We start from the raw sequence: 15,803 nt of genomic DNA on the forward strand, positions 1-15,803 counted from the left end.
CATAATTTGGTTGTCTGTGCCGATTCTTAGTATCACAAAAAGAAAGGGGGAGAAGTTTGCCAGAAATGCATTGATGGAAAATATGAGGGAGAAAAGAAAAGTTGAATGAAAGTGCATTCAACTTGGGGCAAGTTATAATGAGCGGATAATACATATATTATAACACGAGATTTTTTCCAAGTTCTTCATCTCTCCAGTGTGGGACTTGGGAATTGTTTTTACAAAACTCTTCTATGTGTGACTTGAGAGTTTTTTAGATTTCAACCCAAAAGTTTCCACTAATGACTTTCAACAAACCAAGTTCCAACATCTTTCAATATGAGTTATAGATGATATAATGATAATAATATAAAAAACTCTTACACCGTAAATACATATATATTTTTGTCCAAGTTTATAAATTTCAAAAATTATGTTGAAAGACCTAATGACACATTAAACTTTAGGACTCAATTACAAAAAACATTAAATTTTTAAAATTTATGAACCCAATTATAAATGATTTTAAAGTTTGTGGACTCAATTACAATTTTGAAAAATCTATTTAAAAATTCGCAAATAATACAACAAATTTTATCCCCAAAATTTAACATATCCAACAAATTTTATCCCCAAAATGTTAAAATACATCTTTAATCTTAGAAAAAAATACTTTCTAATATATTTGACTATTCCATTTCAAATCCTAAACATCTAGTCATTAATTATTACTAAAGTATATGAAAAAATATTAGAAAATAGTATTTAGAGTCTACTCAAATTATTTTTTACCAAAATTGTATGTTTCAATTATAAGGTGTCTCAAACTACATTAAAATATTTATACTTATATAAAAATAATTTAACACATGCCTTGATTATTCCAAGCTTATGCAATATTCTCTTCATGAATAACACACATCTTTATGGAAGTATTTCTTTAAAGTTAAATTGACAAAATTTATAATCAAAATTAAATATGTCCATGAGAAAATAATTTATCTCCTCATGTCAATAAACCTATGCCACTACATTAAAAACCAACAAAATTATGCCATCACATTAAGTTATGGCACGTCAACCCACATTTCAGCATTGTATATATTCTCCTAAGTGTTATATTGCAATATGTATATAATGTTAGGATAATGATTTATGTATAATCAATATATTATTTATCATTTATTTGGATTATTTTTTAAAGATTTAATAATAATTAAATATGTATAATAAATGATATAATGATAGTGTATAAAACTAGACATATATCTTCTTCTCTATCTCAAAAACACCACGAATAAAATTAATATGTAGTCACCACCACTATTCAAGATCTGATATACTACTACCATCATAAAATTAAGAATGTAAAATGTATACACTGACAGTATAAAGATTTATACACATGCACTTCATCATCTACCGTTCATTTGGATTACCTTTTCTGAAAAGTTAACAATAATAAAAAAATCAATGATGATAATACAATAACAGTGTATAAAGGTGTATAAAACTCATATACATACATCTTTTTCTTTAAAATTAATGTGTAGTCACTACCATTATTAACAAGGGTGGGCATGAGCGGGTAACAAAGTAACAATGCGGCCCAAATTCCCTATGATATTAGTGGCCTAATTATGTAAGTGTAAACTATAATGTTAGCATTAAGCTAGTTTAATGATGTAAATCTACTTTAAAATGTTTTTATGGCTTTAAAATTATGTATCTGATATAATACTTACTTTTTTTCTACTTGGGATAAATTTAGAACATGAGATAAGATAAATTATTTTTAACACAAAAGATACTTTAATTCAGGGATAAATTTACATCCAGAGCTAAGAAAAGATGACACTTATAGTCGATATAGATGTAGCATTCATGCACATTTAATTGTCAAGTTAAATTAATAATATAGGATATATGGTCAAAGCTCTGAACCTGGTATTATTGAATTCATTGTCCTTTTTGGCAAGAAATTTAGCCTAAAATAATATAAACAAATTCACTACTTTTTAGCCGATAGAGACTGATATAAGTGACCGTCCATTTCTTTTAAGCAAGAATTCATAAACTATTGAATTCTGTTTTTTCTGGTACAATTTTTTTTGGTACCAAAGATATCTCATTATTTTGTTATGTAAAGAACTAATTTCTTTCAAAAAAAATATAACTGTTCATTCCAATAAGTATCGCTACCAAGAATTGGTGCTTTAATTTCTTCATTTCTACCCATTTAATAATTTAACACCAATCAACCATTAGCTTAAATAAGATTAAAAAATGAGTACCATATAAAAATTTCTAATGATAGGAAAGGTAATTAATAAGAAATTAGTTCCTTATTCTTATGGGGAAGGATGCCGTAGTAATAAGGGTGGAAACAGACCAGACCAGGCCAGGCTTTGCCTTAAACAGGCCCAGCCTATATAGTATGTAGGAGCCTGGGCCTGGCCTGTTAGCCTGTTTAAAAAAAATTTCAAAGCCTAGGCCTGGCCTGTTTAAAAGCCTGGCCTGGCCTGTTAGCCTGTTTTACTATATCATCTTGAAATAGGTCATCATACCTACATTTAGATAGGTTAATATTCCTACTTTTAATTAGACTCTTCTAACCCTAACAATTAAATTATATTTTTTATATTAATATTACATATGTATAATAATATTACTTATATTAAAATTGTATAATATGAACATATTACATAATATAATTAAATAGGCCGGCCTGTTAGGCTTAATAGGCTTTTTGGATGGCCTACAGCCTGGCCTATTTAACTAAATAGGCTTTTCAAAAAGCCTGTGCCTGACCTATTTACGAAGAAAGCCTGACCTGGCCTGGCCTGTTATAGGCCAGGTAATAGGCCCCTGGTAGACGGCCTGACCTGTTTCCACTCTTACGTAGTAATAAAAAAAGAAATAATGGTGAAGGGCATGAAGGTCAGAAGGTATATTATTAGTTAATGTTTGCGGTGGCTTTCATCTATTGCTTGGTTATTATTATGATGTTATTTCCTAAAGCAGTCAAAGGGAATCCTTCGTCCAATGGAAGTAATGATAGCATGGAATTGAAAACAGCTAGCCCGTGAATCATGAATTGCAAGGATCTTTCAAATTTCAACTCAAGAACAAAATATTAGATTAGGTCAATTCTAGGGAAATAAAAGAGAGGAAGAAACAAAAGTGGGAGGTATGAAATTTTATTCTGACAGAGGTTGTGGTGGGTGGGGGTAGCTTGACCTTGTGGTTTGTGAGGCTTAGCTAGTTGTCAACCAATCCTCTAAAGTTTGATGGGCAAAAACATATATCATTATCTAATATGTTGTTTCATATTATATCCTAGATCTCGTCTCACATCATTGAAATATATTATATCAATTAAAAAAATTAAACATTTATTATATTTTTATTTTTGTTTTAATTATTTGAGACATGATTTGAAATATAGCAAATCATTGTTATGACATTGTGTTTTGTGAGCTTTAGCTAGTAGTCAACCATTCCTCTAAAGTTTGATGGCCAAAGCAAAGCATATATCATTATCTAATTTGTTGAGATACTCCCAAAACAGGAATCCAAGAAAAATGGTATCTGTAAAAGTTACTACATAATATCTTTTCATACTTATATATTGACAACATTTCACACAATAAACACGCTACTTGTTTACACAATATAGTTAAGACTTAAATCTTAATTAGTGGTTTTCTTTAAGATACTTGGTTTTCTTATGATACCAAGAAGTGTTTATTAGATAAGCCATTTAATTTTTTTTGGGTTATAATAAGCCATTAATTTAGTTACAAATAAGCTCTATATGAAAGTTCCATAAAGTGCTCTAATAATCAAGCACTTGTATACCCAATAAAGTTTAATTAGTGATTTTTTTTTTAACTATAGGCATTAGAAACTCAAAACAATAATGTTATTAATGACTACTATAAAAAGATATTATGTCGGGTTGCAAACATTATCAAAATCATAATGTTACAACTGGATCAATTTTATGTGAGACTCAAATTCTAAAACCTAAAACTTTTATTAGATAACAGCTTTGGTTAGTTTTATCGTGTTATTGGTTTTATAAATACAATCACTAGTGCTTGGTATCAATTCTAATGAAGGAAAGCTTCAAGTTTATAATAGGTTCATTGATGAGGTCTATATCCATTCACTTTGAAGAAAGCTATATATAGAACCTGATCTTGGTTGGATCCAGACAACATAAGATACCATATATATTATCTTTAGACAAAGACACAGGAAAATTCCTCCAATCCAACCACCAAAATAAGAGCATCTTTCACGTGATGACAAACTCATATTCATGGGTTCATCACATTTGTGTCAGCTTTTTCCTTCGTCCTATCATCAAAGGCATCTATTAATTTGTCCGATCCGCAATCCATGTGATAATAATAACAGGGGCATGCTATTTTTTCCTTGAGAAAAAGCTATATACAATGAAGTGTATGAATTTTATATACTGTTATTGTATTATCTATCATTGATATTTAATTATTATTGACTTTTTAAAAAAGGTAATCCAAATTAATGGTAACTAATAGAATGCATGTGTATAAATTTTTACATTATCAGTGTATAGATTTTACACTTTTTTCCTTTGGAATCTTTTAGAATAATAATTAGTCATACAACATTTAATATATATTTTTCAATACTTTATAAAACATAGATTTGTTTTCTTTGATCTGATTTCATAAGTTATTTCGTTTCAATGATAATAAAATAAAATAATAATAATGAAGATTTTAAATTTTAAGTTAACATAACATATATTTTCATTGATATGAGATGGTGTATGACTGTTTTTTTTTTGGCTTTTAGAGTTTGGTGTCCTTGTCCTCCTATACGGATTATTTTGTTTGTCACATTATTATTGTTGGTCTTGCTGGGCCCTAGTAAGAAAGTCCACTTATTCTATCCTCTGTCACACACACAATATACATCATGATTTATTATTAGTTCTTACATCTTTAGTCCCTTCTTTCCTAACATGTTAATCACCTCCAAAATTTTCAAATCATGAAAGAGAACCTCTCCATATAATCAAAAGGCTATATCTTCCTAAAAGTTTTTGTTGTTGTTTAATTGTACTTTTAATTCCCCATTTTTTATTATAAGACTCTATTCTCTCTACTTTATTTTGATGTTTTTTAGTCTTTCATTTTTTCCCAATTTGTGCACTATTTATTAGTCCATTCCCACATGTTAAGTCATAGAACCGGTTGTCAATTTGCATCCAAAGATCATGATACCAACATGTCTATTAATTTATTAAAACAGTAAAACTAACATAGTAATAGTAATAATAGATCGGTGAATGTCTTACAAAATAAGAATAGATTGATTAATAATGCACTAGTTAACACTTAACATTTATATTAATCATAATTCATACCCCCATCATTACATCACTTGAATTCTAACCGAGAGTCTCTTAGCAACATAAAAAGTTATGTTTAAACCATTTTCTTTACAACTTAAGATAAAGAATGAAAAAGTGGAGGGTGATGTGATTTCTAACAAATTTAAAATAGAGGCTTGTTATAAGTAGATATGTCAATTTGTTAAAGTAAAAAAGAAATTAAAATCATCAATAAGGATTGATATATCATGGCGCTCTTATATTTATAAATTAAGCTTACAGGTTTGTACGTCGGTGAAAATTAGGATGTTGTAGCTGAGAAACTTTGATTGCAATGGAAATGCAGTTTTTAATTATGAGGAATGAATTTGACGCTTGATTTTGTTGGTTCATGCGCATAACCAATAGTATAGTATAATGATAAATGTTGTTATTCTCACTAGCATGGTGCAATGAGAGCAAAAGGGTTGCTTTCCAATTCAGGAATTTGCATCATGGCTTCCCTATTCTAGACTCCCTTCCCCACATCTATTTTTGGCAGCTTTGGGACAAATTCAACCACAATAATTTATAGGAATAGTATCTTTACTAGTACTAGAGAGGTAAGTGATTCAAAATCATTTTGTTTTTAATGGTAAAACGTTATTTCATTATACTTAAAAAGATAAATATATTATTACATATTGAATTTTATTTTGTTTTTAAAAGACTTATTTTTTTAATACTAGAGATGATTCTTACTCAACTTGTGGAGCCAAAACCATTGAGAAAGAACATTAAAATATCAATTGCAAGGTAAGCATGCTTTAACACACATATCATAAGTGCCAAGCATTTTAATGCATACATATACTTTCTACATTTTCATTGGCTTTCCTTTTTTTAATGTGATGTCATTTTATTTTCAATATAAGAAAAAAATTAAGGATTCTACGTCTTTTGGTCCCCTAGATTGTAACATTTTTTACATTACAACAATATAAAGGTGATCCCTTGCATAGTTTTCTTCGGGTTCTTTTATCAATTTTAGGCCAAAGGAGGAGATTACTGCAATGCAATTCGTCTCATGTTTTTTTGAACTGAATCTCATGTTTCAAATTTCAATAGTCACACAATAATCACCAAAGTGGCAAGAACGAAAAAAAAATATGATGTTCCAAATCATGTCTTGAATTAATAAAAATAGATTACGTTAATTAAAAAATTAAATATTTTTTGTTTTTATTTCTATATTATTGATATGGGATCCGGCAAAAACCACAATTGGGAGGGAAAATGGTCACGGGCTCATGTTACTGCTACGTGTAGTCGCCACATTAATTTTGTTCAGTTGCAAGAAGAGTAGTTAACGCATGGGCTTAGCCCATTTTGGTGAGACTTGGGCTTTTGTATTAATTTGGGCTGGTCTGTAATGTACGCAACGATGGTGGCACCAAAATTAAAATCAACCAGATAAGTCGGCGGATTCAATGTCTGATCTTCCATCCAAAAAATATAAACTTGCATGAAGAAAGAGTAGATAGTAAATTTAGGAGTAAAATAATTTCAAAAAAATATACTTATCACTGTCTCACGAATGGGTATTTTATTATTGATGTGATGACAGCAGATTATTATGAAAAAGGAAAACTAAAAGCTACCTAAACACAAAGGCAATAATGTAGCAGTAGTTTTTTTTTTTTCTTTACTCCTAAAGGTATTTAAGGAACTAATCTTCGGAACTGAACTCTTGACCTTGAGAATTTAGTGTGATTTTACATCTAGACCAACGTTTTAGTGATATATAGTAGTATTTTGTGTAGAGTTCATTATGAGACTAATATTATAATATTAAATAACAATTTATGACTAATCTTCTTATTCATTAAGGAACATTTTTTCTTCATTGATATGGGTATGCCAACCTTTGGCTAAGTTTGATCTAGCAGAGTGTCCTTGTTCTCTCTTTCATCACAGCACCTTTCCCTTTTCATCGAATTCAATGCTTCTCGCCCTATTCTCTTGTTTTTTGGTTCATGCACCTTATCATCTTTGTAAGCCTGCATTATTCATTTGCCATTTTTAGGTCTCATTTTCTCTTTTTATCTAAGTTTTTATGGTTTAAAACTTTACCTATAACCATTCATCGAATTGGGCACATGCAACAATAAGTTAACCTCACTTTTCAGAAAAGACAGATTCGAATCTTAAAAACAACATTAGACCTCACCTTATCAACTTCAACTTGTGATAAATAGGAATCAGTTTCATCTGTTAATAAGAAATAAAAAACGAGAACAGATTAAATAGCAACTCCAATGGTAATACTTAGAACATCAATAGAATAATTTCACCTCATTTCATTCAAAAAATAGCTCATGATGGATGTCTGGTTCATCCCTCACATATTAATCCAATGTGAGGAGTTTCTTTAACATCATGGGTTCCAGTTATGAGATATTTATCCTTTACATGTTAAACCTAAAGTATTACATTAAAGGGTAACCAACATCATGAATATGAATGTTACATTGGTTCGGTTTTATCCAGATTGGTTGATCCACTGGGTAAATGATCCTAAATATCCATCGTAATAAAGTATAAAAGTAGGTTAGAGTTAAAAAAAATTATGAACCAAAAAAAGTTGTTTTATATGATAAGATATTGAGTATAATATATATTCTTAAATCGATGAGGAAATTAAAAAAAAATCATATAGATTTTATGGAACCTAAGTTAAACTTTTGCATATGAACATAATAAAAATCTGTTGTTTCAAATCTCAAATTTTATCCTAATACCAATGAAAAACATTTCATATTAATTAACAAATTTAAACATTAGTAACAAAATATGGGATATGGTATATACTATAGACATTTGTTGATATGAACATCCCTTCACAATAAAGACAGCACTGTCATATATAATAGCAGCACTTACACTTTACAACAGAGAGAGAGTATGATTCACGAGCTATATAGCGTGTCACTACAGTAGCACCGTGCAGCTTCAACAACAACAACTACTATGTGAGTGAGTGCTTATCCAAGATCTATGGAAATCCCAACTCACGGGCTTTAACCATTGGTTCACACTTTTCCACGTTACCCTCTTCCTTTCTCTCTTTCTTCTCCTTCCATCTCAGCCTCAAACCATGTGAGAGAGACACCCACTTGAGAGAGTGCCTAAACATTATAGTAAACGGTTCTTGTTTTTTTTTGTTTTTTTTTTGTTTTTTTTAAGCATTGCATGCATGGATGGTAGTGCAATGAATATTGGTCCAGGAATGGATTTGCCAATAATGCATGAGAGTGATCGCTATGAACTTGTTCGTGATATTGGTTCTGGTAATTTCGGAGTAGCTAGGCTTATGAGGGACAAGCACACTGATCAACTTGTTGCTGTTAAGTATATTGAGAGAGGTCAAAAGGTGCTTCATTTTTCTCTCCTTAATATCTCTTCTTCTTTACCCATCCTATTTTCATTATCTGAGTGAGTGCCTTTCATTTCTCTGCTCAAGGATCATTAATTTGTTTTAAGTATTTTCCATTCACTAGGTTTCTTTGTCATTGGCTTAATCATGTTTGTTATGTGTTAGTCTACCTCGAGTAAGTATTCAATTTTATGAATCACTTTTAATGAGTGAGACTCATCTCCTACCTAGGAAAAATGAGTTCTCATTTTTATCTTGCAAATCTTAATAATTTAGAATTTGTCGTCCGTGACACTCAAACTCTTAAACTCCTTGATTTCACTCATTCTTCTTAATTATCAAACCACATTATAACATTTTATTTATTTATCATGGTTAAGACTCAAATCCACAACTTCATTCACTTTATTCCTTAGACCTCTTTATCTTACTCATCAGACTACCTTATAACTCGTAAGAAAAACTCAATTCTAATGGTAAAAATATAATTTCACTCTATATAAAAAGAATACAAATATTAATTATTTTTTCTTTAGTATCTTAGAGTACTTCTATCTCAGAAGTCTTACTTATAAGGAGATACTAACCACAATGGTCCAGGAACCAAACAAGAAAGTATTAATTGCAAAACTAGATACACCATCATCTATCCCTTTATTAAATAATTTGAGTAACCACCTCATGAGCATTTTTTTTGGTATAATTAACCCATATTTTCTTTGGGTGTCCTTAACTAGTGTCCTAAGGACACTAAAATGTAATTAATGTATTAAAAATCACATATTTTTGCTTCTATATATTTTTGCTTTAGATATTTGGATCGACTTTGAGTCCTTGAAAAAATCAAAGCAAAATTCTGGAAATTGGTTTTGTTGGTAAAATACTAAAATTGATACAGCATAATCACACTTATTTCTTGACAGATAGATGAAAATGTAAAAAGGGAAATAATCAATCACAGATCCTTGAGGCATCCAAATATTGTCAGGTTCAAAGAGGTATGCATAAAACACCCCCAGTATCTTTTTTTGTTGATCATTACTGGTGATATATGAGAGTTAACACACCCAATATCTTATCATATTTCTTCATTTCATATAAGTATTATAATTAATCCTCTGACCCTGTGACTATAGGTTATATTGACCCCAACACATTTGGCTATTGTGATGGAATATGCTTCAGGAGGGGAGTTATTTGAGAGAATATGCAATGCAGGACGGTTCAGTGAGGATGAGGTTCTTATTTGTTGCATTAATTCATTTGTTTAGTGCTTCTCTTCAAATATATTTAATGCCTATGATGTTGTAGGCACGCTTCTTCTTCCAACAACTTATATCAGGAGTTAGCTACTGCCATACAATGGTACATAAGTTTGGTTTTTACTTATACTTTAGTGCATTTTCTGCTTAGAAGATATAATGAGAGGTATGAATTGAATTTCTTATAGCAAGTATGCCATCGCGATTTGAAGTTGGAAAATACATTGCTAGATGGTAGTCCAGCACCTCGTTTGAAGATTTGTGATTTTGGGTATTCAAAGGTATAAGTTCTTTCTTTATGTTGCTCCTTATAGTTGAGAATTTCGGGTATATAGTACCTGCAATACAGATTGATGCACTCAAATTTGAAAAGGGCATTCTTTACTTCTTTGCTTTTGGTGGATTATTTGTAATAGCTGTGCATTTTGATGTCTTTCTCATTTCAGTCATCAGTGCTACACTCACAACCAAAATCAACAGTTGGTACCCCTGCGTACATCGCCCCGGAAATTTTGCTTAAGAAGGAATATGATGGAAAGGTATGTTTTAACGCTTATCGCCTGGATAGAATTCATTTAACTTATGAAATCCCAACTAAGATGCTGTATAATTAACTGATGTATTTTTACAGATTTTATGTTTGTTGCTTATTTAGGCCTTTCTTTCGATTTTCCGTATAACTTTCAGCTTATAAGTTGATATTTGTGACCAGAACGTTCTGTTAGTTGGTTCCATTACAAGTAGAATCTACCAACTTAGGTAACATGAAAGTTCTAGTTTCTAGGTTCCCACTTCCCTCTAAAAAATTGCATGGTATGTGCTGCAAGCAATGATAAGGGATTTAATGTACATTTGTCACTTGTACCATGTAATATGTTAGATTTTAGACTTTGCTTTGCAGCCTCATCGAAACTAATGTCGTCGCTCGACTATGACACAGCTTGCAGATGTGTGGTCTTGTGGGGTGACCTTATATGTAATGCTAGTAGGTGCATATCCTTTTGAGGATCCAGATGAACCTAAAAACTTCCGCAAGACAATACATGTAACCCCATCACACTTTTTTCTCATTCAATGCGTGGTAATTCGATTTCGATTGAATTAATTATATGTTGCTTGCAGAGAATTTTGAATGTTCAATACTCAATTCCTGATTATGTTCACATATCTCCAGAGTGTCATCACCTGATCTCGAGGATTTTTGTTGCAGACCCTGCAAAGGTCATCTTTTTTAATTGAATATTTGCTGAAACTTATGTGCCTTGTTTATATATCAGACTCTCTGATGATACATAAGCCTAAGTATTTATTTCCCTGTAGAGAGTTTAAGTGAAATGGACTTAATTGCATTCATGTGAAATTATATTACTTGCTTTTTTTCTTTCCTTTGTGTGGAGGAACATTTCATATGGAAACTAACATTGTCTTAAATCAGAGAATAACTATTCCTGAGATTAGAAACCATGAGTGGTTTTTAAAGAACCTCCCGGCTGATCTCGTGGATGGTAATGCAATGAACAACCAATTGGAAGAGCCTGATCAACCAACTCAAAGCATGGAAGCAATCATGCAGATAATTAGTGAGGCTACAATTCCTGAAGCTGGAGCTCAGTCTCACAATCAGTATCTTACCGGTTGCTTGGATATCGATGAAGATATGGACGACGATGACTTAGAGAGTGACCCTGACCTTGATATTGATAGCAGTGGAGAAATAGTTTATGCTATATAAGCTGTTAGAACACCATAAAACTTGCTTCTTGGGTCAAATTAAATGTTATATTCTGGGTTGTTTAGTGTATGTAGAATATGTGGAACTTTTATTTTTCACTTTCTATGTGATTGGATTTTCCTTATATTCTGTGAGAATCCACCTTGCTTGTAATTAAGTTGTGTTTATATGATCTTTGTTGATTACATTCTGCTTTTTCTGTTGATAGCTGTGTTATTGTGATATTAATATTACCACATAAATTGGTGGTCTTCATTGATACTTTTCTATCTTTGCATCTATTTGTATTTGCAATTGGGGTACGTATTGTAAATAATTTTAGAGCTTCTTTATTTTGATGAATGCATGCTTGAGTTACAACAGTGTTGCATACACACATGAATGTTGATATTCTTCCCTTGGCCCTCGCTTTTTTGCTACAACACCTTCATGTATTTCCGTTGGTCAACCTCTACACAACATTAAAGTTGTTTGTGAGATCTAGGTTTCCAATCTTTCCCTAGGTGGAAACCTCGTATACTGAGAATCCGGATCCTTTGTTCCAAAATTTCATATCTTCATGTCCCAATTGTAAAAGAATAGGACAACCGATTCTTGTTCATATTCTGGATCACATTAACCTAAAGTAGTGTGCTAGTAGTTATTATTATTGTCTGTGCGTTTCATCCTGTTGTCCAAACAAAAAATGGTGTTACACTCATGACATATTATTTCATAATCAGATTTCATTTGGCACAAAACTAAAATGAAATTTATTTAAGTATTAGTGATTTTCTACAATAAAAAATATAACATTTTTTCCTCGCGGTTAGTTATGGCATGTCATGTTAAAAAAACTTACCTAACTTTTTTGTTCAGCAATTTTCCGAGTGATATACAAGGATACGTAAACTGATTTATCGGTTTCTCTTCTCTTAATTTTATTTTATACAATGCAAAATGGTACATAAGTTTGAACTCAACTTTTGTCAAGCTCCACAAAAGCTTCACAACTCTGCTACTCCTATAGAGATTGCTTTAGTACTTTCTAAAAAAACATGAATAGCGGATATCTAACATATAACTAAAGAAGAAATGGAACTTTTATGTCTAAACAATCAAACTGAACGGAACTTTATTCATGGAGTCATACTCATAGGTAATCCGTGAAAATTTGCTTTCTCTCCTACTACCACCCAAAAACAAGAACAAAGATATTCCTTCATAAATTATATTTCAAATTTTCTCTTGTACTAATGAGAATGAAGCAAAAACATAAAATAATAATAATAAACATTTTAATTTTTAACTGACATATCAAGTTTTTATTGGTACTAGACATAATTTTAGGACATAGCTTTGGACAATGGATCTCTCTGCTATCACAATTTTAAAGATAAAAAGCTTCATCTGCTTTTTGCTTTGAGAGCATGTGCTATGGCTTTTGAGCGTAATTGCTGCAAGTGTTTATTTTACTTTAATAGTATGTTTGTGAATTAATTTTTGGAGGATAAGGGAGAGAAAAGAAAGATTTGGGAACTATAAAATACACTTTATAAAAAACCTTTCAAACTTTTTTTTCCTTAAGTCAACTTGCTAAAAAACCCTAAATATATTTTGATGAAAGAAACTTAACCAGTAACTGGATAAGGGCAGAGGCGAACTATAGGTTAGGCACCAGCCTCCTATTTTTTTTCCTTTCAAATTTACTAATTCTACCTTTTACATATACCCAAATGATATCTTCAAGAAAATATTGATGGGAGTTTACATTTTTTTCATCAATTTATGGTTGGTAAATATGTATAATATGATTTGTGTGGTATTTTTAAAAATTATAGATAATAAATTAAGTTATTTTATATGTGTAGATGTTGATATTACTTGTAATATTATGATCTCATTTGAGTTCCTAATGATTTTAAACTTATAAAATAAATTATAATGACCATATATTGCATTTCTCAAACTTTACAGCAAAAATACTACTATCATAAAGATTTTTATAAATCACTTAATATTGATAACATATGTATTTACTTTTTACCCTTAGTCAATGAGCAAGATAAAATTAAGAAGATTAAGTTGAGATGTTAATTTTAACATTTTACTCTTAGTGTCATTGGTCATTTCTATTTAAAAAACTCCAATTATCTCTGAATTATGTGCAACTTTGACAATATGAGAAAATTGAATGCATATCATTTATTTGATAGGTAGACCTTAACTATTATGATTTAGCTGCAAGAGAAATATTATTTTCAGCAACGAAGATAACTAAATAAAATTATATAATAAGATAGAAGATGAATTTCTTACATAAAACATGATAATTTATATTAAAAAGGACGGTTGCAAATTTTATCTATAATTTAATCATTGATGAATTCAAGTTTTTAAAAGAACAAAAGAACGACACTTTAAATGACTATGTACTGTTCGTCAGTGTCTTTAGTTAATGATGATTATTATTTAGTATTAATATGTTATTTTGAATCTTTAAAATAATTATTTATATTTCTTTACATTTTTTCTTACTTAATTCTTAATTATAAAATTATAATTAAAAATTCCTTTCTCCCTAAACATTACACGAGGATTCATCATTTTACATATGAAAATGGGATTGTTTCATACTTGCATAAAGGACACCATTACCACTCTCATGATCATAGCATGACAAATAGAAGGTAATGATAAGGATAAAGACAAATAAAAAACTCTTATCTTGTTGAAAGTTATAATTTCTAGTTTTCTTTTATGTGGACATCTCATTGTCAGCTTTGAAGGTAATGAAACAGCATTTAAGGGTAAAAAAATTGTCTCTGAATGAAGAGAAACTCTCACCTTTATCTATTGTTTAAAGTTGTAATTTCTAGTTTTCTTCTATGTGAACTTCACATTCTGAGCTTTAAGATAATACATTTGTACACCCTCATGCGAATCTAGCGTATGTACATTGTCTTACTGATACCTACTAAGTTTTAGTAGAATTACATAAATCACTTCTCCCTTTTTAAACCTATACAAACCACAAATGATTATATATTTAATTTTTTGTGTATGTTTTATTAATTATTTATTTTAACAACAATTAATTTTAGAAATTAATTGGTATTGGATTAGACTAAACCATAGTTGAGTGTTAGTCTTGTTTTATGATTTCCTATTTTGTGGTATATTTTCGTCATTTTCTGTGACGGAAAGTTTTTGAGCTGCTATCGGACCCGAATTCGGCCCACTAACGTGTTTTTCAGTTCCGTAACTCGGAATCGAATTCCGATTGCGCCATTGGCTTCGAAATATTATTTCAAGTCAAGATAGACATCAAGTTTGTCCATAACACATTTCTAATTATTTTCACTCCGAATTTTGTGTTTCGAAGTTCTAACCATAAACCGAAATCGGGAGAATTTTATTATCTGACTGGGTATTAGCCGAAAATAATCGGGAATGGTTTAATCGAGAATGTGTCATCGAAAATATCACATCACTTTCATGTAAGAAGTTTGTTTGTTAAACAAGCAAAAGTACATATTCTCTTACACAAAATCCCTTAAATCACTCAATAAATCCTCTCACTCCACCACCATTAGAAACAACACCTATGCTAGTCTAAATCTACTTACTTTGCATTAAATTTTCTGATTTGATGAAGGTGAGACTCTCCTATAAATACATCACCCTATTCTCTCATTTTTACACTAAATTTCCTATACAAACTAAGGTAGTCTTTTATTTTCTCTTCTTCATCTTCTTCTCATACTTCATAGAAAGTTATGAGCTTTTATTATGTTGTTCATAAAGTAGAGTTTATATTTGTTCTTTAAGTATTTTATGAAGGCATAACTAAAGGGGGTGATAATAAAATCATATGAACCTTTATGTAGTTGTTGACTTTTGTAAATCTTGAAATTTCTTCCTTGTTCTTAGATGGAAAAACTATATCTTCGGACAAGGTTAGATGAGTTATTTTTGGAAAATATTAGAAATTATTGTTAGTATTTGAATATGTTTAAAGGTGATGATTTTAACATCAAAGGAACC

The 15,803-nt window shown here is 30.3% G+C and overlaps 1 protein-coding gene across 1 annotated transcript; it reads left to right on the plus strand.

The window, feature by feature from the left end:
* On the plus strand, nt 8,276-11,979 carry LOC109332200 (serine/threonine-protein kinase SRK2E-like). Its single transcript, XM_019567093.1, has 9 exons — nt 8,276-8,780; nt 9,707-9,781; nt 9,920-10,021; nt 10,095-10,148; nt 10,234-10,326; nt 10,492-10,584; nt 10,986-11,090; nt 11,168-11,266; nt 11,481-11,979. Exons 1-9 carry the CDS (start codon nt 8,604-8,606, stop codon nt 11,775-11,777), a joined length of 1,095 nt encoding a protein of 364 aa, XP_019422638.1. The 5' UTR covers nt 8,276-8,603; the 3' UTR covers nt 11,778-11,979.

Source organism: Lupinus angustifolius, chromosome LG18 (assembly GCF_001865875.1).
Source record: "Lupinus angustifolius cultivar Tanjil chromosome LG18, LupAngTanjil_v1.0, whole genome shotgun sequence".
NCBI classification, from domain to species: Eukaryota; Viridiplantae; Streptophyta; class Magnoliopsida; order Fabales; family Fabaceae; genus Lupinus; species Lupinus angustifolius.